This window comes from Salvelinus fontinalis, chromosome 30, assembly GCF_029448725.1.
Source record: "Salvelinus fontinalis isolate EN_2023a chromosome 30, ASM2944872v1, whole genome shotgun sequence".
Classification (NCBI taxonomy): Eukaryota; Metazoa; Chordata; class Actinopteri; order Salmoniformes; family Salmonidae; genus Salvelinus; species Salvelinus fontinalis.
The window spans coordinates 20,919,065-20,943,206 of NC_074694.1; the positions used below are offsets into that span (position 1 = coordinate 20,919,065).

General features: G+C 42.3%; 1 protein-coding gene across 1 annotated transcript in view; it reads right to left on the reverse strand.

Annotated features, from left to right (window-relative positions):
• mertka (c-mer proto-oncogene tyrosine kinase a) overlaps positions 1 to 20,024 on the reverse strand; it is a 38,845-nt gene extending 18,821 nt beyond the window's left edge. Inside the window, exons 1-9 of the mRNA XM_055889992.1 lie at positions 19,721 to 20,024; positions 15,245 to 15,428; positions 14,789 to 14,992; positions 14,432 to 14,532; positions 14,032 to 14,205; positions 6,000 to 6,086; positions 4,641 to 4,756; positions 2,289 to 2,478; positions 1,023 to 1,168 (exon numbers count right to left, since the gene is read on the reverse strand). Of these exons, the coding sequence (XP_055745967.1) occupies positions 1,023 to 1,168; positions 2,289 to 2,478; positions 4,641 to 4,756; positions 6,000 to 6,086; positions 14,032 to 14,205; positions 14,432 to 14,532; positions 14,789 to 14,992; positions 15,245 to 15,428; positions 19,721 to 19,913 (1,395 nt within the window). The 5' untranslated portion in view covers positions 19,914 to 20,024. The remainder of the gene's footprint in view (positions 1 to 1,022; positions 1,169 to 2,288; positions 2,479 to 4,640; positions 4,757 to 5,999; positions 6,087 to 14,031; positions 14,206 to 14,431; positions 14,533 to 14,788; positions 14,993 to 15,244; positions 15,429 to 19,720) is intronic.
• Between the last annotated feature and the right edge of the window lie 4,118 nt (positions 20,025 to 24,142).

Sequence of the window (24,142 nt, forward strand, 5' to 3'; positions counted from 1 at the left end):
GGACGCAAATAGAGCTGTCTTTCCTAAGCTTTGATGATTTGAATCAGCTGTGTAGTGTTTGGGCAAAAACCAAAAGGTGCACCTCTTGAGGTCCCCAGGACTGAGTTTCTGGATCAGAGAACAGGGTGCCATTTGGGACACAGTCCCTCTCTATGTAAGGTATTCATTTTCCGTTCACTCCATCAACCAGTGACTCAGACAGGGACACACTATTACAGTAAACCACCACACAACCAGAAAGTGACAGGAAGCCTGCTATTGTACTAGAGAGAACTGGGATGTGTCCTAAATGGTACCCTATTCCCCACACAGTGCACTACAGATTTAGGACCAGGATAATAACTTTCAGCATTCCCTAAAAATTACAACTCCTGCATTGCTACACACAGGAGAGGTTACTGTTGACTCAACAGTAGAGTGAAACACTTTAGTTCAGGACAGAGAATAGAGAAGTTGAGCGTCTGTTGGGTAGAAAAGAACGACGTCAGAAGATAAACCAACAATCCCCCACCTCATACAACGCATGCACTTGCTCACACACACACACACACACACACACACACACACACACACACACACACACACACACACACACACACACACACACACACACACACACACACACACACACACACACACACACACACACACACACACACACACACACACACACACACACAACCTTATGAACAAACTGACTGACAATACAATGATATGATCATCTCACTTCTTGAATCTTGGTACTGAAATCTCAATATGAAACTGACATTGTTAATATTGAAAGTGCAACAAAACCTTTTAAAGTAGGCCATTTCAAATTTCTGCTATTCTAAATCTCACAGAGGCATGGATGAATCAATAGAATAGAATACTTTTTGAGACCCATGGGGAGACCCACTGCCCCTTTCAGTGATTGAGAGAGGCAGTGAGCGCCATAGAAATAGAATGGAAACGTCCATTCTAATAATCATATTTCTAGGGTGATAGCATCAATATCTTCCAGGTTCCAGGAGGAGACTCACCTTGTTGACCCGAGTCCCATACGTGACGATGACATCATAACCCATGAGGATTCCGTTGACCCTGTCCCGGGGCGGTTCCTTCCATCGGATCACCAGCATTGACTCGTTTAACATAACAGTCACGTTACGGGGGTAGACTGACGGTACTGGAGTAACAAAGGGAAGGGAAAGAGAGGGTCACACACTCAAATATGATCTTCAATCTTGGAATTTGTGATAATACTTAAATAGAGCTCACATACAACAGACTACTTTTGCAAACACTGGCACATTCGCATTGATAAGAACACTGAAATATTGATTAATGTGCACGGTCCTTCACGGTTGCATCAACATTTTTATATAGGAGGTAATGAAACAAATAATAAATAATTTTCAACATGTCTAGTCGTCAAAGAAAATGACTGAGATGAGGCCACATTCGGGCCAACCACTTCTGATGTTTCCTACAGCATGGAAAGATTTCTGTCAGATCTGTAGACTAAAATATCCCCAACAGCGGCTTTAGTTTAGAGAGGAAGTCGGAAGCAGCCCCACCCGTACACTATGAACTGCATGCTTTCTCCATGAGACCACTCCTGCTTTTGCTTCCTATGTGGCCTCTCAGGAAGATATACAAAGATAATATCAGACATATTCTGGAAGTGATGCACATTTCACTAGGGAACCCCCTGTCATGCAAAATATAATATGTACTGTACTTCTAACAATTTCTGATCAATGAAATTAAACTGATTTCTGAATACTTGATGGGATGAGGGGACAAGAAAACTAGCCCGGATCCAAACTGAATTGCTCTCTTTCGTGAAGTGAAACACCTGTGAAATGTAACAATTCAATTTGGATCCCCCCAGGCTACAATAACACAACACACAGCCATGCATCTTATACAGAGGCAGGACCTAACACAGGATCTACAGAATCCCATACAGGCAAGTGCGTATGATGTATGCAGTCTTAAGAAGGCAAGGACCTGGACAGGCTGCTCCTGCGATCTATGCATTTTATATGCATGAAAACACGACTGAAATCTCCAAACTGACCCATGGCCTGGCTGCAGTATAGCGGATCATGATGTGGTTGAAACATTGTCACCAATAGTTCACATGGGGCATAGAATCCAGTGTACAGAGTCTCTTTTCACCTTATATTGAAAATGTATTGATGTTCAGCACCTGCTCAAAAACAATGGGTCTGTGTCCTAAATGGCACCTTATTCCCTACATTGTGCACTACTTTTTACCCGGGCCCATAGATGTTACCCACCTCCTTCTGTAGTGTTGCTCTGGACCCAGGTACTGACTGGTGAATGGCCAAGCTCATTGCTACAGGAGACGCTCATGTTGTACCAGGTCATGGCCTGTAACCCCGGGACATCACTCTGGAACGGAGGAGCTGTAGTGTTGATTATCCTAGCCAGCCTGACCTCTCCTCTCCTTCGGCTCACCTCTTTCACCTTGAAGAGAGCACAGGGAAAAATATCGGTTAGAAAAAATATATAGCCTACTGTAGACACACATTCAGGACAGAATTTTCTTTTAAAAAGATACATTTGTGCAAAAATATCACAAAGTGGTTTAGGAACAACACTGCTGACTCTGCTGACGTCAAAGTGGGGGGCATTGTACCAAACAAGCCATCAGCGAGTATCAAAGCCAATGAATATTTCCGAAACTGTGCTTTACCCACGTGTTCAGGCTCTGGCCCAACCCATCGGTTCCTGGGACCAATTAAAACACTTTGAATGTGTTCGCATTCGAGAAGTCATCAGGTAGGAGATCAAATCCAGACTTATAGTGGAGAAGAAACGTTAGAGCTTTTTTCCATCTTCGTAACATTGCAAAAATCTGAAACTTTCTGTACAAAAATGATGCAGAAAAGTTAATCCATGCCTTTGTCACTTCTAGATTAGACTACTGCAATACTCTACTTTCCGGCTACTCGGATAAAGCACTAAATAAACTCCAGTTAGTGCTAAACACAGCTGCTAGAATCTTGACTAGAACCCAAAATGTGATCATATTACTCCAGTGCTAGCCTATCTACACTGGCTTCCTGTTAAGGCTAGGGCTGATGTTTAGATTTTACTGCTAAACTACAAAGCATTACATGGACTTGCGCCTACCTATCTCTCAGATTTGGTCCTGCCGTACATACCTACACATACGCTAAGGTCACAAGACACAGGCCTCCTTATTGTCCCTTGAATTTCTAAGCAAACAGTTGGAGACAGGGCTTTCTCTTCTTGTCTTATAGAGCTCTATTTTTATGGAATGGACTGCCTAGCCATGTGACAGACGCAGACTCGGTCTCAACCTTTAAGTCTTTATTGAAGACTCATCTCTTCAGTAGGTCCTATAATTGAGTGTAGTCTGGCCCAGGGGTGTGAAGGTGAACGGAAAGGCACTGGAGCAATGAACCACCCTTGCTGTCTCTGCCTGGCCGGTTCCCCTCTCTCCACCGGGATTCTCTGCCTCTAACACTATTACGGGGACTAAGTCACTGGCTTGCTGGTGCTCTTCCATCCCATCCCTAGGAGGGGTGCGTCACTTGAGTGGGTTGAGTCTCTAACGTGATCTTCCTGTCCGGATTTGGCTCCCCCCTCGGGTTCGTGCCATAGAGGACATCTTCGTGGGCTATACTAGGCCTTGTCTCAGGATGGTAAATTGGTGGTTGAAGATATCCCTCTAGTGGTGTGGGGGCTGTGCTTTGGAAAAGTGGATGGGATTATATCCTGCCTGTTTGGCCCTGTCCAGGGGTATCGTCGGACGGGGCCACAATGTCTTCCGACCCCTCCTGTCTCAGCCTCCAGTACTTACGCTGCAATAGTTTATGTGTCGGGGGGCTAGGGTCAGTCTGTTATATCTGGAATATTTCTCCTGTCTTATCCAGTGAATTTAAGTATGCTCCCTCTAAGTCTCCCTCTCCCTCCCCTCCCGGGGGACCTGAGCCCTGGGACCATGCCTCAGGACTACCTGGCCTGATGACTCCTTGCTACCCCCGTCCACCTGGTCGTGCTGCTTCTCCAGTTTCAACTGTTCTGCCTGCGGCTGTGGAACCCTGACCTGTTCACCAGACATGCTACCTTGTCCCGGATATGCTGTTTTCGACTCTCTCTCTCTACTGCACCTGCTGTTTCTAACTCTGAATGCTCGGCTATGAAAAGCCAACTGACATTTACTCCTGAGGTGCTGACCTGTTTCACCCTCTACAACCACTGTGATTATTATTATTATTTGACCCTGCTGGTCATCTATGAACGTTTGAACATCTTGGCCATGTTCTGTTATAATCTCCACCCGTCACAGCCAGGACTGGCCACCCTTCAGAGCCTGGTTCGTCTCTAGGTTTCTTCCTAGGTTCCTGCCTTTCTAGGGAGTTTTTCCTAGCCACCATGCTTCTACATCTGCATTGCTTGTTGTTTGGGGTTTTAGGCTGGGTTTCTGTATAGCACTTTGTGACATCGGCTGATGTAAAGGGCTTTAATTAATACAATTTATTGATTGATTGATGGTTAGAGGGCGTGGCATTTGGCCGGAACGATGTGGATGGGTGGCAAGGCTAGTCTCTCTGTGTCATCATACACCATCTAGGCAGAGAGTGTGGAGCTTTGCTTACCTTGATCTGGCAAGTAGTGAGTGGGGAGAATCCATCGTGTCCAGGGGTCCATCTCAGAACAAGTTTGTTAGATTCTCGTTGTATCACTGTGACCTCAGAGACAGGAGCTGGAAGCACTGCAAACATACCAAACACAATCCATCATCACGAGAGAAGGAGTATCAGAATCATCTTTATTTGCCAAGTACATTTACATGTACTAGGACATTGACCTGAAATGGTGCTGCCAGAATAAACAGAATATACAGACAGAATATATTGACGATTATAAACTGCGTGGTTCGAGCCCTGAATGCTGATTGGCTGACAGCTGTAGTATATCATGTATTTTTACTTCTCTAATTATGTTGGTGACCAGTTTATAATAGCAATAAGGCATCTCGGGAGTTTGTGGTATATGGCCAATATACCACGGCTAAGGGCTGTATCCAGCACTCTGCGTTGCGTCGTGGGTAAGAACAGCCCTTAGCCGTGGAATATTGGCCATATACCATACCCCCTTGTGCCTTATTGCTTAAATAAAATCCACATAATCACAATACAGTAATAAATACAGCCAAAACAGCAATGCATAAGTTAACAAAGAAAACCGAAAAACACCAGAGCAGCGACCTAACACCGTGGCTGCCTCACCAAGAAGCACCGTGGCTGCCTTACCAAGAAGCACCGTGGCTGCCTCACCAAGAAGTACCGTGGCTGCCTCACCAAGAAGCACCGTGGCTGCCTCACCAAGAAGCACCGTGGCTGCCTCACCAAGAAGCACCGTGGCTGCCTCACCAAGAAGAACCGCGGCTGCCTCACCAAGAAGTACCGCGGCTGCCTCACCAAGAAGCACCGCGGCTGCCTCACCAAGAAGCACCGCGGCTGCCTCACCAAGAAGCACCGCGGCTGCCTCACCAAGAAGTACCGCGGCTGCCTCACCAAGAAGCACCGCGGCTGCCTCACCAAGAAGCACCGCGGCTGTCTCACCAAGAAGCATCGCGGCTGCCTCACCAAGAAGCACCGCGGCTGCCTCACCAAGAAGCACCGCGGCTGCCTCACCAAGAAGGACCGCGGCTGCCTCACCAAGAAGCACCGCGGCTGCCTCACCAAGAAGCACCGCGGCTGCCTCACCAAGAAGCACCGTGGCTGCCTCACCAAGAAGCACCGCGGCTGCCTCACCAAGAAGCACCGCGGCTGCCTTACTGGGCACCACACACTGAGATTTAGGGCACTATTACTGCTCAGACAGCCTGAATGTGCAGTCAAAAAGATCAAAGCCCATATTCACAAAGTGCTGATCTAGGATGATCTCCCCTGTCCATGTTATCTTATTCAAACAGTTCAAAGTGTGGGAGGAGACTTTGGAGTCCACATTACCTTTAATGTTGACGTTAGCTTCCCTGGAAGTAGTGACACCTTTCTGGTTGTGGGCCTCACAGCTGAACTGGGTGTACTTGTCCACACCTACAGACAAAAACATAACACAGCAGAACACGTTAACTGAATTGTACAGTCGGACAAGGTAATGGAACACGTTTTATAATGATAATGCTTCCAATGTAAAGTTTAACTTTGTGTATAACCAAATAAAAGTATGGTGGAGTAGTTTCAGTTCAACTTTGTGAACTCAACCGATGAAATATTTAAATTGAAACTTTTACAAACAATACATTTATCATGGGCATACAGTACAGTAACTACTGAAATGCAATAGAAAGTAAGTCAAGGTCTTGATAACGTTCATGCCTCTACCAACTACCACACAAATAGAAATCAACTGTCATATTGTGTCAGCCGCAAAATTAACATCTCAAACAATGTGATACAAGCCAACTAAACCCACTTTTTAATTTTATTCCCTTCCACTTACCGCCTGAAAGTGAATGTTACTAATAATAGTTTACCATTAGCAGAATACAGGACTACATGTACTGTATTGGGTAAAGTGTTAGACCATGAAAAAGACTGAGGAGAGCTGTGTCAGCTTGACAGGGGGAAGAGCTTTAGTCCTGAGTAGGCCTAAAGAGAATTATTGACGTGAGTGGTTTGTTGTGGGTGTGAGATTAAACGCTGTAAACCACACTCATCCTTGAATCATCCTTGAATCATCCTTGACAAAACATAGGCCTAGTGTCAGGTTAGATAAGTGTCAGGTTAGATAAGTAGTGTCAGGTTAGATAAGTGTCAGGTTAGATAATGGCAGTACCTCAACAATAAACTAAACTTTTGAATCTTTCCACTTTGCAACAGCTTCTGCTCTACTAAAGTCCCGACTGGACCAATGGCGTCTCTCTCAATGCCTGGGTTCTTTCTCCTGGCTACCACCACACAGGAGCAGTGTTTAAACCCTGCATCTGCCCAGCGTAGGCCTGCTCCATATAATGTCCCTTTTGTGCTGTTGTTTTTTCCACACTGTCCAGTGTTTCATGCTTGGAAACTTTTTCCACAACAATGCACTGCTTGCTCTGCCTCCAAGCTCAGAAACCATTCCACAATTCACTTCTTGCTCTGCCCACGAGAGCTGACTGGAACTGGAAACAGATTGGCTTGTTATTGTTTTCATTTTTCGGCATATCTAATGAATCTGTTTTGTAGTGTACCCTCAGTGTGAATCTACATTAGCCTTTACCAATTGAAACTTCTACCACCACCATACAACAGACTTTTAGACTGCTGAAGCAAGTACACACATTTTTCTTCAGGACATTTACCTTTTATAGTTTTGTTTACTTTCCTCTGAATATCTAATGAGCCTGTTGGGGCCTCCCGGGTGGCGCAGTGGTCTAGGGCACTGCATCGCAGTGCTAACTGCGCCACCAGAGTCTCTGGGTTCGCCCCCAGGCTCTGTCGCAGCCGGCCGCGACCGGGAGGTCCGTGGGGCGACGCACAATTGGGCTAGCGTCGTCCGGGTTAGGGAGGGTTTGGCCGGTAGGGATTTCCTTGTCTCATCGCGCTCCAGCGACTCCTGTGGCGGGCTGGGCGCAGTGCGCGCTAACCAAGGGGGCCAGGTGCACGGTGTTTCCTCCGACACATTGGTGCGGCTGGCTTCCGGGTTGGAGGCGCGCTGTGTTAAAGAAGCAGTGCGGCTTGGTTGGGTTGTGCCTCGGAGGACGCATGGCTTTCGACCTTCGTCTCTCCCGAGCCCGTATGGGAGTTGTAGCGATGAGACAAGATAGTAATTACTAGCGATTGGATACCACGAAAATTGGGGAGAAAAGGGGATAAAATAAAAAATAAAAATAATAATGAGCCTGTTGTCTTGGTGAATACTAGAAACATGATGTGCAGAGTATTATGGGTAATGTACATTCCTAGAAAAAAAGGGGTCTTCGGCTGTCCCCATAGGAAAACCCTTTTTGGTTCCAGGTAGAACCCTTTTGGGTTCCTCTGTAGAAATGGTTCTTCATGGAACCCAAAAGGGTTCTACCAGGAACCAAAATGGTTCTACCTGCAACCATAAAGGGTTCTTCAAAGGGTTCTCCTATGGGGACAGCCAAAGAACCCTTTAGGTTCTAGATAGCACCTTTTTTTCTAAGAGTGTAGTACATAATGCCACATCTGTCTCGTCAGGGTATGGAGCCTCTCACTCAGTTTTCACGGCAATCAAATATTGACATTTTAAACAAGTGAGTTTCAAAAGTACAGAAACTTACCTCCTAAGTCCAGTATAAGGTCTATACAAATACCTACGAATCCTTTATAAACTAAAATCTTATGCTTCGGTAAAACTATGATCAAAGTTTTGACATCTCTCAAAGTCTCATGATCTCTCTCATTTTCACTCAGAGTTACTAAATACTTCCAGCAGGATTGAAGTTCTTCAAACAGACAAATAAACTAACCTCCCATTACGAACTGAGATAGGCTGTAGAGAAGCCAGTGTATGGTCACAGAGAGGGAGAGAGAAAAAGAGAGGTAGAGAGAGCGAAAGAGCGATAAAGACAGAGAGGAAAAAGAGGGAGAGCGGGCGAGAGAGTGAAAGAGAGAGAGAGAGAAAGAGAAAGCTTAAGAGAAAGAAAGAGAGAGCGAGAGTGAGTGAAAGAGAGAGTGAAAGTGAGAGAGAGATAGAGAGAAAGTAAGAGAGAGAGAGAGAAAGTAAGAGAGAGAGAGGGAGTTACTCAGTTTATGATACTGGTCTATTAGAGCAGAAAAGCCTTTTTTGGCAAACCAAGGTTTGTCTATTTCAGGCAACAGCGAAAAGAGCCAAATCTAGTAAATAACAGCCAACGACTGCGTCCAGCTTCCCTTTCTAGAGAAGAGACTGTAAGTAAGTCCCAAATGCCGCCCCATTCCCTATATAGTGCATTACTTTTGACCAGAGTTCTGTGTCCCTGGTCAAAAGTAATTCACTATAAAGGGAATACGGCGCCATGTGGGTCACATCCAGAGAATTAACAGCGTCTTTCAGAGGGCCTTCCAACTCACAGATCATTCAATGAGTACTAAAGAGTCTAAATAAAAAGACAACACACAAAGCAAAAGTCAGACACTTGCTCTTCACACCGACACCATTTATTGGTGGCTGTCCTAGACAACTCCTGCAGCTCAAAACAGAATCGTTTGAGACTTGCAAGTGACCATTCCAACTAAAAGGCTAACAACATTGAATCTGGTTTAGTGGATTACAGTAAATGCATAGAGAGAGTGAGTGTGTGGAGTGAGCCGAAACTGGGTTCAAATACTATTTAAAATCTCTCAAATACTTTTAGCATTTGCTTTAGTCTGCCTAGAGTGCCAAATGGGCAGGGATTTGCACTTTTGTGACTATTCTATTGGTCCGATTAGGTCAGGCAACCTCAATCAAGCCTAGATGTATGATCTCTCTATAACCAGTTAGCCAAATGTATGATCTTTCTGTAACTAGCCCTGGAAGTATTGCATTGCGGTTCCAAGTCCAACAAACAGTGTGTAATTATCAGGTTTGGCAAGGTTCCATTCTATTTCTATGGTTCCATTCTACCAGGCTTTCACTGCTGAACTGACCTTGTTGCAGAACAACCTCATATAACCCAGTATGCGTCCCAAATGGCATATTCTCTATATAGTGCAGTGCACTACTTTTGACCAGGTTCAGTTGGGCTGTAGTCAAAAGGAGTACACTTGGGGACACACATTTCTGCTCTTTTTTATATCAATGCATCACATTTAGCCCCAATGTCTTTTTCCATTTTCAACTAAAGTAGAATCTAAAATCTTTGAATAAACTGTAACACATTTGTTCCCTTTGTGCTCTGAGGAGATTGTGGGCATGTAATGTGGCCATGGTCTGACCCTGTACTGTGCCTCTGGGGACTAGGTTTGTAAATCCTTATGTAACATGTATTGTTCTGGGAGAGAACAGTGGCTAACTGGACTTTAATATACAGAAAGGAAAATGGTCAGAATTTGAGGGAGCAAAGGCTACCTGTAACAACAGTAGGCTACCACCCCTGTAACAAAAGCTGAACAGGCCCAATCAGAATCGAGTCAGAAAAGGGAAGGAAACTGCTCAGTGTTAGTGGGAGGAAAGGCTACCCGTAACATCCAGAGATATGGATGAAAGTAAACCCTGCCAGCCTGCAGCCAGGCAGTCCCCAGCCAGCTCCCCTTTCCAGTCCCTCCCTGTAAAGCAGAGGGGTGGTGGGCCATCCCGTGAATGAGGCCTTTGTCCAGGGAACCATCCCCCGATCTGTCCATCTTCCCTACAACCCCCATCACACACACGCACGCACGCACACACACACACACACACACACACACACACACACACACACACACACACACACACACACACACACACACACACACACACACACACACACACACACACACACACACACACACACACACACACACACACACACACACACACAACCCCAGCCACAGCACATGCTGGAAAAAAACACAACTCTAGCCTCTAACCCTCCACCCTTCACCTCCCAGCCAGTAGCTCTACAACTCACAACTGTATCTGGACTACTAAAGGCCCTACAACTCACCACTGTGTCTGGACTACTAAAGGCCCTACAACTCATCACTGTGTCTGGACTACTAAAGGCTCTACAACTCACCACTGTATCTGGACTACTAAAGGCCCTACAACTCACCACTGTGTCTGGACTACTAAAGGCCCTACAACTCACCACTGTGTCTGGACTACTAAAGGCTCTACAACTCACCACTGTGTCTGGACTACTAAAGGCCCTACAACTCACCACTGTGTCTGGACTACTAAAGGCCCTACAACTCACCACTGTATCTGGACTACTAAAGGCCCTACAACTCACCACTGTGTCTGGACTACTAAAGGCCCTACAACTCACCACTGTATCTGGACTACTAAAGGCCCTACAACTCACCACTGTGTCTGGACTACTAAAGGCCCTACAACTCACCACTGTATCTGGACTACTAAAGGCCCTACAACTCACCACTGTATCTGGACTACTAAAGGCCCTACAACTCACCACTGTGTCTGGACTACTAAAGGCCCTACAACTCACCACTGTGTCTGGACTACTAAAGGCCCTACAACTCACCACTGTATCTGGACTACTAAAGGCCCTCCAACTCACCACTGTGTCTGGACTACTAAAGGCCCTACAACTCACCACTGTGTCTGGACTACTAAAGGCCCTACAACTCATCACTGTGTCAGGACTACTAAAGGCCCTACAACTCATAGAGCCAATGTTTGTCTGTGGGAGAACCTAACGGAGGCAGGTAACTTCAAGTTTTATGCTCACAACACTGCTCAGCTTCAAGATATTTATTACTAATTAATTTACATTTACATTTAAGTCATTTAGCAGACGCTCTTATCCAGAGCGACTTACAAGTACATACATACATTCATATTTTATTTTTATTATTATTTATTTTTTGTACTGGCCCCCCGTGGGAAACGAACCCACAACCCTGGCGTTGCAAGCGCCATGCTCTACCAGCTGAGCCACACGGGGCCCTCATTAATCATTAAGGTCCCTTTAGGTGTTTTGGAGCGTTTCAAAGGTGCAGTCCCCACTCTGTCAGTCCAGGATTCAAATCATAACTAATTTAGCAAATCTCCAGGCCAACATGTTGTAGCCTACTCAGTCCTGAGCAGTGGTGGAAAAAGTAACCAACTGTCATACTTGAGTAAAACTAAAGATATCTTTAATAGAAAATGACACCCAGTAAAATTCTACTTGAGTAAAAGTCTAAAAATATTTGGTTTAAAATATACTTAAGTATCAAAAGTAAATGTAATTGCTAAAATATACTTAAGTATCAAAAGTAAACATATAAATCATTTTAAATTCCTTAGCAAACCAGAAAGCACAATTTTTTAAATATATATTTTTTAAATGTATGGATAGTCAGGGGTACACCAACACTCAGACGTCATTTACAAACTAAGCATGTGTGTTTAGTGAGTCCACTAGATCAGAGGCAGTAGGGATGACCAGGGATGTTCTCTGTTTAGTGAGTCCACTAGATCAGAGACAGTAGGGATGACCAGGGATGTTCTCTGTTTAGTTAGTCCACTAGATCAGAGGCAGTAGGGATGACCAGGGATGTTCTCTGTTTAGTGAGTCCACTAGATCAGAGGCTGTAGAGATGACCAGGGATGTTCTCTGTTTAGTGAGTCCACTAGATCAGAGGCTGTAGGGATGACCAGGGATGTTCTCTGTTTAGTGAGTCCACTAGATCAGAGGCAGTAGGGATGACCAGGGATGTTCGATTGATAAGTGCATGAATTGCACCATTTTCCTGTCCTACTCTAAGCATTCAAAATGTAACGAGTACTTTGGGGGTCAAGGAAAATGTATGGAGTCAAAACATGGCACCACTGGTCTTGACACGCAACACATTCCCATTCATCAAACCACACAACACATTCCCATTCATCAAACCACACAAAACATTCTTGCACAAAAAGCTTATCTTGACCCTTGTCAATATCAGATTCCTCCCCACCAAACTAACTGAAAGGATCCATTTTCCCCAATAACCAACATGGTTATCTTAGTATACAGTCCAGACAGACAGACAGACAGACAGACAGACAGACAGACAGACAGACAGACAGACAGACAGACAGACAGACAGAGACACGAGACAGAGACTGTAAGAGACACACAGTGAGAGACAAAAAAAGAGAGGAAAATGGAGAGAAGAGGGAGAGAGAAAGAGATGGAGGGAAAGAAAGGGAGAGACAGATGCTGAGACTGTAGATAGACAGACTGACATCATAGTATTCAGACCTCCAACACATCTCTGCTACAGCTGAGTAGGACACAGCTCTGCACATTTTACACTGATAAACACACAAACACTGACACAAATGTCCTTTACCATAGCTTATGAATAACCAACCAAATGTGCTAGACTGCCTGGACATTCAGCGATATGAGGAAACCGTATTCCCTCCATAATCCACAACACAAGTTCTTCTTGGTCCTCATACTCTCTTTTGGTCTTACTTCCTCTATCTCAGTCTTACTTTCTCTTTATCTCTCTATCTATCTCGATCTCTCAGTCGCGCTCTCTTTATCTCGGTCTCTATCTATCTCTCCCTCTCTCGCTCGCTCTCTCTCTCTCTCTCACCCTCCCGGTCTCTCTTTCTCTCTTACATGAAACAATTCATTTTAATGAAATAACAAGGTAATTTAATTCAGATAAGGGGACATTCTTTTTCAATCTTAATAATATGCACACAGAACAAAACATTTCCCTTAAGAGACCTATGCACACATTTTCTTTAGGACCTAGGGGATTTTGTATGCCAGAAAACCCAACTCAACATTGCAAAATACAACATGACCTACAGTACATTTGTGGTGTTATAAAGGAGAGAATCAGGTGAGCCGCTAAGATCCCTATTCAATCTACGTCTGTGTATTAGCCAATGACCTGAATTCAAAGTTTAGCAAAATGGGCAAAGCGCGTTTTTTTATTTAAGAGGTTTTCTAGGCCTTAGGAGAAAGGCTAAGGGTATCTCCAAAATGGCACCATACTCCCAATGTAGTGTACCACTTTAGACCAGAGGCTCTGGTCAAAGGTAGTGCACTTGATAGGAAATAGGGTGGCATTTGGGATGCAAACTAAGACGATGGAGCAATAGAACAATCCAATACACCTCCAGACTCTTTGTGAAACCCAGAAAGAGGTACTGAGATAATATTGGCAGCCAGTTCAATACTTCATATGAAAGCAAGAGATTGTATGTGCATATGTGTGTGTTTGTGCATGTTCGTGTGTATGTGCATGTGTGTAGGTGCATATGTGGGTATATGTGCATGTGTGTGTGTGTGTATGTGCATGTGTGTGTGTGCGTGTATGTGCATATGTGTGTGTGCATATGTGTGTGCATGTATACGCACGTGCGTGTGCTCATCTGTGCATGAGCCTGTGCATGTGCCCGCGTGTGTGTGTGTGTCTCTCTCACCTGGTACAGTGTAGTTGCTGGGGGAGGAGGTAATGTACCCTATCACAGGCACACCGTTGCGTAGCCAGTGGATCCTGATAGGATTCGGGGGACCCACCGCTTCACACGACAGGTTAAAGGGGCTGTTACGAGTTACGTTCTTGTCATCAGGCTGTCTGGTGAACGTTGGTAGACCTAAAAACACACACAGACAAACAGAGTACATGTTTGAGATCGACTACATTGCAGTCAGGCTGTGCAGAATCACCTTAGATTGCAAATAAATACTTATTATGATCAAGATCAGTGATTCTATGCCTCGTCTTGCTCAAACTGGTCACCTAAAAGACACAGTATATAAGAACCAGTCATGGAAACCCTTGTCATCCATTTGAAGCACTTGTATGATGTTGGGACTCACCTTCGACCTGGATGCTGATAGGCTGGGACTCTATCTCTATGTCACTGACTCTCAGTCTACAGCGGTAGTCCCCAGAGTCAGCTCTCTGCACATGGGTTATGCTGAAACACACAAGTAGTGGAGAAATGTAGCAATCCAGACATTTTAGAACCACCTGATTTATAATACTGATTGCACTCTCTGTGTCACATTGTGTTTGTGTTTCTATGCTCTGACGAAGGTCGACTGTGACTGAAAGCTTGGCAGTTTAATTACAAAAAATTGCAAGGATCTAAGTATCCAAATGCTCTTTTCTTCACATGCTGTGTCTGCCATGAATGTCCCCTGCTCACACCCAAGTCCTCCCATCACAGTTACCTGACGGTGGACAGCAGGGTCATGACCCCGTGTGTGACGGTCTGTAGTTCATTGATGACCACCTGCAGGTTTTCAGCCAGCTCCATGTTGTTCTTCCACCACAGCACGGTGAGGTCCAGGTTGGCGTCAGGGACGTCGATGGAGCAGTTGAACTTTGCCTCGTGGCCCTCGGATAGGTGCACCGACCCCACCGTAGGCTTGAACCTGGATGGAATCAAATAGAGTAGAATTGAGTTGAATGAAATGGAAGTTGAGTTGAGTTAAATGTTGTTGAATTTTACGGTTGCAAAGGAAACATTCATCAGTAAGATGTGATTTAAACCTCAGAGGATAGCTCACGCATTGATTAATACAAAGACTTATTCCCAAAGGGGTTCAGAATGGTAAAACAAATAACATCTACCTAATGATAATAAAAAAGACAACAAGACAAACAAGTGATTGATAGATAGTAACCTCAGCTTCATGATGTCGTCCTGGCTAAGGTGGACCCTCGGGGCATGGGCTGGTACGATGAGGGTCTCGGGGGGTACAGTGGGCTGGGAGGACCGACCCTGACGCCCTGGCCTGTGGGGGGAGACCCCGCCACGGCCACGTCCTCCAGAGACACGGTAAACATAGGGACTCCCATGATGCTCACCTGTATGTGAGCAGGAAGGGACGGTCATTTCCAAAGCCTGTTACAATATTATAGACCATCTCTGTCATTTCTCCTACCTTAGATTAATAGTCAATAACTTTATATACTGTATTTCTCACAATAACAAAAAAACACAAAATAACGTCACAAGGGGATTGGAGAATAACCTGCAATTGAAACTAACATTTCAGTTCCCTACATTTAGTATTGTGCCCTCAGAGTAAGAACTACTCAAATGATTCAAGCTACCACGATTAGCCTAACTCAAATGGAAACAAACTGTATTGAGACTGTATAGGAGGGGGTGGAACAGCTAATTTGATATTCAATACCACTCTGCATTTGTTTCTCCCTCTCCCTGTGCTAAGGGAGGAACCATAAGCAGAGGAGTCTCCCAAATATCTGGGGTATTTCAGTCATTTTCCTGGTCCTCCCTTGGATATCTCAGCAAAGTAATATTCATATAGCCTGATCCCAGATCTGTTTGTACAGTCTTGCCTCGACAGCAAAAAACAGATATGGGACGAAGCAAATGTGTGTATGGCAATATCCTTATAAAATCTCAAGACAGGCTACTGCCACTTAGCCTGGTCCCAGATCTGTTTTTGCTGTCTTGCAAACACCCGATGGTCATAGTTTAACAACCAGCACAGATAAAGGACCAGGCTAGCCCTTACAACAACAAAAAAACACATGAAAAAAAGGACTTGGGGAAAAAAACACCTTTTGTTTTCAGACGTGTGAACACGTATGAACAAATCACGTGAAATGTGTTAAAAATATATATATGTTTATTAGTTGAGATTTTCACACAGACACGTGTGAAGTTTCACATGTACTTTTCCTGGTGAATTAGTTTTTTGCTCATTTTTTTTTTTTTTACATGTTACTTTCACCACTTACAGCTACATCTGGTTTCCCATCCAGGGACCAACCAGGACCAACCCTGCTTAGCTTCTGAGGCAAACCAGCAGTAGCTATGTTGCTAGAATGAATGTGCCAAAACATGGAACTGGGAAAAAAGGCAGCAGGGTAACATAAGGGTAACATAACCAAAGCAGCAGGGTAACGTAACTAAAGCTAGGGAAAATTTTAGGAAAGAGGGAGGTGTTTTATTTAATTGCATTATCATTAAAGAAAAATCCCTGAAAACAATTTTTTTGTGTCCATTTACAATTCATTTGTTATCCCATTTTGAAATTATTTCCATGCAATATTTTGTTTTGCTATCCATACTTTTGGGTTTATGTTTTGCTTTCAAGATCATTCGACTTTAGAAGTTTTACTTGGTATTATTGGCACAAAAGTAACTCCCTCACTGAAGGATTTCTCCATTTAATATCACTATTACTCTATTAAAGGTGTTTAAAGCGGCAATCCTTAATTGAAACATGAACAAAGTGTTCTCCCCACCACAGTTTCAGTAAACAGCTGAGGGATGGGGCTGGAGAAATGTAACCACTCTCAACCACTCCACGCTATGGATGCAAGGACTGACCATCCATAATATCAAAATGATGGTTTTAAACATGCTTTTAGGCTATACAGTGACAGTTTACATTTACTTTATTTACAAACATTGGAGTAAAACAAGCTTATATTTTGGCTTCTGATGGGATACACTCATGAGGCATTTACATTATACATTATATTCTGTAAAAAATCTATGGGTACATATCATTCATTTACAAGTCCAAAATGGAATGTTACAACTGAGGATTGCCCCTTTTTAACAGGAAGTGACCTTCATACAGCAGAACTATGTCGCCATTTGAATGTCATCCATTAGCCTGTCCCCCCCAAAAATTATTCTGTCCACTGTTCTGTGAATGTCACACAAAATTGTTCCCTTGTCCCGCATTTGGGATTTTTAGATGTGGTCACCCTAATTCAGTGGTGTAAAGTACTTAGGTAAAAAATACTTTAATATATTACTTAAGTCATTTTTTGGAGTATATGTACATTACTTTACTATTTATATTTTTGACCACTTTTACTTCTCTACATTCCTATATAAAATAATTTACTTTTTACTCCATACATTTTCCATGACAACCAAAAGTACTTGTTACATTTTGAATGCTTAGCAGGACAAGAAAATGGTCAAATTCACAGACTTATCAAGAGAACATCCCTGTTCATCCCTACTGCCTCTGATCTAGCGGACTCACTAAACACACATGCTTTGTTTGTAAATGATGTCGGAGTGTTGGAGTGTTCCCCTGGCTATCTGTAAATGATGTCTGAGTGTTGGAGTGTTCCCCTGGCTATCTGTAAATGATGTCTGAGTTTTGGAGTGTTCCCCTGGCTATCTGTAAATGATTTCTGAGTGTTGGAGTGTTCCCCTGGCTATCTGTAAATGATTTCTGAGTGTTGGAGTGTTCCCCTGGCTATCTGTAAATGATTTCTGAGTGTTGGAGTGTTCCCCTGGCTATCTGTAAATGATTTCTGAGTGTTGGAGTGTTCCCCTGGCTAAAAAACAAGAAAATGGTGCTGTCTGTTTTACTTTACATAAGGAATTAGAAATGATGTATACTTTTACTTTTGATACTGAAGTATATTTAAAACCAAATACTTTTATACTTTTACTCAAGTAGTATTTTACTTGAGTCATTTTCTATTAAGGTATCTTTACTTTTACTCAAGTATGACAATTGGTTACTTTTTCCACCACTGTCCTAATTCCACCGGTGGAAACATCTTTTCACATGTGAGGAGAATAACATTATTTCAACCCCAGATTTTGAAACTGCTAATGAAACTGCTAATGAACTTGCAATTCTACATGTGAACAGATTTTCACATGTGAAATTGCAATTTCCTCACATGTGAAAAGTGGTTTTAACATATGAACTCTAAATGTATACATTTGAAAATATGGTTCTCTAAATGTATACATGTGAAAATATGGTTTCAATAGTGTAAGGGAACTGACACCAGCTTTCACTGGGACCAAGAGGAAGGGGGGAATACCAGTAGGTCAGAGTTAAAATAATCTGTTATCAGAGGAAGCAAACGGTTCTGCCTCCCTGGAAGCAATGATCCACTTTGTTAGTAATGGCAGAGTCTAAAGGCCAACCTGTTCTCTCACTTCTCCCCTTCACACACGGTGTCGTAGGCTACATACCCTACACATACCTAGAGAAGCGGGTGAAAATCGATACAGTAGAGCATCGCAATATTATTTGTGTAGTTTTTACATCGATACTGTGACTCCAAGAATCGATTTGTAAAAAAAAAAAAAAAAATATATATATATATATATATATATATATATATATATATATTTTTTTTTTTTTTGCTAGGTGGTTAACGTTAGCAAGCGCTAGTTGACTGTACCTGCACCAAAACCCTCGTATACAGACAGTATTTATCATCCTATAACTCAGGGGTACTCAACTCTTACCCTACGAGGTCTGGAGCCTGCTGGTTTTAAACATGAGAGGTGGAGAATAAAAGAGGGATTAATCTATTCAGCACTGAACGTTTGTCCTTACTATAGGTCCCTAAAAGAGTCACGCAGACTTCACTGATCAGCGAAACCCTTAACAATACATCAAAACACTACACTGCAGTGAAACAAAAACGCCACATTGGAATGTAGGGCTGCCCTACAGCTTTGTGCATTCCAAGTAACTGGTCAGACCTAGAATCCTTCAGAAGTTGCATTGGATGCTACATGGAGGTCATATAAATTCCAGGCAGTTTTTAATCAGTACCACCTGGATTTGGCCTTATAAAAGCCGACAAGCATATACTGTAGGCTGGGATTAAAGCTACACTCTGTACGATAATGTAATACCATAAGAGAGTGTTCAGGGGCCCCTACAAAAACATAAACAAATGGATCCCATGAGATTTCCACATGCAAATAGCATTGGATTTCTATACCCCTATTTGAAGTGTTCAAGGTATTTGATGAGAACAACTTTACTTTTGTCCAATGAAAATGAAAACATAAACAATTGAGTACTGGGGGCTTATCTTTAAGGTAATAAACAAGTACTTTTAAAATGTGCCAAATTTATAGACCCTTTGTAACCCCCACTAAGGATACATGTATGTTTCAACATTTTTACCAAATAAATACATGCTCACAAGAAATCACTCTATGGAATTAATTTACAATCGAACAAATATTAAACTCAAGTTTCAAAATGAACAACAATGAAACATCGACAATGAATTGCTTGAAAAACAGCCGTTGATTTTCATCAAAGACATAATTAACTTTTGACAGAAAGAGTTGTTCAAAGTCCTCCAACCAGCAAAATTGTTACATTGCAACTTACCACTGGCCAGATTCCCCCAAATTATGCCAACACTGGTAGAAAGTAAAATAGTCCATAGATGTATCGTAGTTGACTTTTTCGCCATAGTAAATAATGTGCAGTGCGCAGACAATAGGACTTTATCCGCTACCACCTCCTCTCCAATAAAAATGAAACTGTTTTCTAGAAGTCGTACGATCTGACACGTTACCATAAATAGTTATCATTCTCATTTCTCAACATCATTGAATAACACAGACATTTATTTTGCTCTAGAATCCAAGCTGTTTCGTCCATATAAACGCTTCACTAGTGTTCTGCCAGCAGCACAAACGATGACGCCATAAAGTATGGTAAATCAAAACCTTCAAAATCAAAGCCCGGATTATAAAAAAGCTAAGCAATGTGGAAAACTCATTCAAAAGATATTGAATTTTAATCAATGGCCACTTTTATTATGCCACAAAGAAATGTATGAAAACAAATAAAAAAAATATATTTTTTAACCAATAATGAAAAAATGCGATGTAATGTTGAGAATTTGTCTGTACAGAGAAAACGTTTCTACCTGACTCAGCTAAAGTGGGATGGAAAATATTCAGTAGGGTCTCTACTAACCAAATATGTGTAGTTTTGGAGGGGGACTGTGTTATAGACATATGCATTTATGCATAAATGAATGTACTGTTGCTGTGTTGAATGTCAGTTGGAATGAAAGAACACCATAACTAGCACGTTTCAAGGTAAGACCCAGATGCAGACAACGTCGAATTAACAACCATTTATTCATCCGAAAGGGGCAGGCAAAAGACAGGTCAAGGACAGGCAGGGGTTAATAATCCAGATAGGTGGGGCAAAGGTACCGGACGGCAGGGAGGCTCAGGGTCAGCAGAGGTCAGTAATCCAGGTACGAGTGGAAAAGGTACAGGACGGCAGGCAGGCTCAGGGTCAGCAGAGGTCAGTAATCCAGGTACGAGTGGAAAAGGTACAGGACGGCAGGCAGGTACAGATCAAGGTGTGACAATAACACTTTTTGTTGCTTACCCTGTTTGCTTCCTGTGTGGAATACAACTACATTCCATGGTAGACTTCCATGCACTCATGCCTTGCCCTAATGGAGGTGCCAAATATCGATTATTGATATTTTTGAGGCAGTATCCAAGGAAAATCATGGTGCTATATGTTTATATCACCCCAATTATGCACAGCCTTACAAAGTTTTCTTAAACCCACCTTGGTCGCAATTAATCCAAAGGTTTGCTTCTTGGATTTGGGTTTAGGACTGATTCATGGATCATATAGCCCATCTCTCCAAATTGTCAAGTGATTTTTACTTGGCCTTTGTCTTATTAGAAGTCCAGTCATACATTATTACAGTATTTATTCTCTAAAGCAGTCTTATTAGAGGGCTCTAAAGCAGTCTTATTAGAGGGCTCTAAAGCAGTCTTATTCGAGGGCTCTAAAGGAGTCTTATCAGAGGGCAATGTGTATACTTTGTCACAATGGAATATGAGGGTATGTTTTATCTGAGTTATCAGAGAGAAAACGACTACGTAATGCATTTAAAACTCTACAGAAAATGCCTTTGCAAGCATTATTATACTGTGTACTAATAGCCTGTTTAATATTCATTACATTTAACTTGTAAATAAATTAGATTTTCGTTTTAATAACAAAGTTTGCTTCTTGTGTTTCTTTTGTTGTTGTTGAGCGCGTATTCATTTCAGGACTGTGACAAGTACCACATCCTTTAAAGCTGTGGTGCTGGATATGCATGAGTCCCCCTCCAAAACTACACATATTTACTGTTAAAGTGTATTGCATTGGGGACTATGGAGAGGGAGGAGTGAAAAGCCATCAGCAGGCCATGCTACAAAGTACCCTTCTAAAAAGAAACCAAAAGAGATCCTGCTGAGTATTTTCCATCCGACTTTAGCTGAGACAGGCAGAAAAGTTTTCTATCTACAAGCCAAAATGTTTCCCATGTATAGTCTATTACAATGTATTGCATAGGGTGCTAGGTATGTACAGAGTATGTACGACATGGTCCCCATGCTAAACTTCACGTGTTTAAATAATACAATATTTAAAATAAATATGTCAAATTATCCATTTTTGTAAGGTGGTTGTAGTACTTTGAAAAACGGTTGTACAGCATTAGAGTGCAAAAAAAAAAAAATAGACATTCCCAGATTTGAGCATTTCTTTGAAGGGAGACTCTTATTTAAAAAAAGAAAATCTGAGTTTTTGCACTGCCAGCATAATATCCTGCTGCTAAGAGAACAATAATAAACTCCACGATCGGAAATAAAATGTCTCTGACTACATTGTTGTACTATTCTGCCAGCAGCACAAATTACAACGTCATGTTGTATGGTAATGACGAAACCTTCAAAATATATGTTTCAAAACATTTCAATGTCGATAACTCATTCAAAATATTGTAAATTGTAATCAATGGCCATTGCTATGGTGCTTATAAGCAAATGCAAGAAGGAATTCATTAAATAAATCAGAAATATGTTTTTAAAAACATTTATTAAGACCACTATTGGAAAATACAATGTTCAGACTTTTACTGTATATTCACAATATTGGTCTGTAGAAAAAAAACTATTCTTTGTACTGATGTAAAAGTGGGGTTGTGAGTACTCAGTAGGGTCTGTAGAATCTATTTACAGTACTAGTCAAAAGTTTGGACACACCTATTCATTAAATGTTTTTTTTTTTTTTTTTTTTTACTATTTTCTACACTGTAGATTAATAGGGTGAGGACATCAAAACTATGAAATAACACATATAGAAAAAAGTGTTAAACAAAACAAAATATATTTTATATTTGAGATTCTTCAAAGTAGCCAGTAGCCTTGATGACAGCTTTGCACACTTTTGGAATTCTCTCAACCAGCTTCATGAGGTACTTTGGAATGCATTAACAGGTGTGCCTTGTTAAAAGTTAATCTGTGGAATTTCTTTCCTTCTTAATGTGTTTGAGCCAATCAGTTGTGTTGTGACAATGTAGGTGTGGTATACAGAAGATAGCCCTATTTGGTGAAATACCAAGTCAATGCGTACTCCCGAGTGGCGCAGTAGTCTAAAGCACTGCATCTGAGTGCTAGAGGTGCTACAGACCCTGGTTCAAGTCCCGGCTGTAGGGTGGTGCACAATTGGCCTACCGTTGTTAGGGTTTGGCAGGGGTAGGCCATCATTGTAAATAAGAATTTGTTCTTAACTGACTTGCCTAGTTAAATGAATAAAGATTTTATGGCAAGAACAGCTCAAATAAGCAAAAAGAAACGGCAGTCCATCACTACTTTAAGACATGAAGGTCAGTCAATCTGGAAAATTTCAATAACTTTTAATGTTTCCTCAAGTGCAGTCGCAAAAACCATCAAGCTCTATGATGAAACTGGTTCTCATGAGAACCACCACTGGAAAGGAAGACCCAGAGTTATCTCTGATGCATAGGATGAGATCATTAGAGGTAACTGCATTGCAGATTGCAGCCCAAATAAATGCTTCACAGAATTCAAGTAGCAGACACATCTCAACATCAACTGTTCAGAGGAGACTGCGCGAATCAAGCCTTATGGTCGAATTGCTGCAAGAAACCACTACTAAAGGACACTAATAATAAAAAGAAACTTGCTTGGGCCAAGAAACACAAGCAATGGACATCAGACCGGTGGAATTCTGTCCTTTGGTCTGAAGAGTCCAAGTTTGAGATTTTTGGTTCCAACCACAGTGTCTTTGTGAGACGCAGAGTAGGTGAACGGATGATCTCCGCATGTGTGTTTCCTACCGTGAAGCATGGAGGAGGAGGTGTAATGGTGTGGGGGTACTTTGCAGGTGACACTGTCAGTGGTTTATTTTGAATTCAAGGCACACTTAAACAGCATGGCTAATACATCATTCTGCAGCAATACGCCATCCCATCTGGTTTGCGCTTAGTGGGACTATCATTTGTTTTCAACAGGACAATGGCCCAAAACACATCTCCAGACTGTGTAAGGGCTATTTGACCAAGGAGAGTGATGGTGTGCTGCATCAGATGACCTGGCCTCCACAATCACCTGACCTCAACCCAATTGATACGGTTTGGGATGAGTTGGACTGCAGAGTGAAGGAAAAACAGCCAACAAGTGCTCAGCAAATATGGGAACTCCTTCAAGAAAGTTGGAAAAGCATTCCAGGTGAAGCTGGTTGAGAAAATGTCAAGAGTGTGCAAAGCTGTCATCAAGGCAAAGGGTGGCTACTTTGAAGAATTTCAAATATAAAATATATTTTGATTTGTTTAACACTTTTTTGGTTACTACATGATTCCATATGTGTTATTTCATAGTCTTTCATGTCTTCACTATTATTCTACAATGTAGAAAATGGTAAAAAAATATATATATAATTATAATAAAAAAAAGAAAAACCCTTGATTGAGTAGGTGTG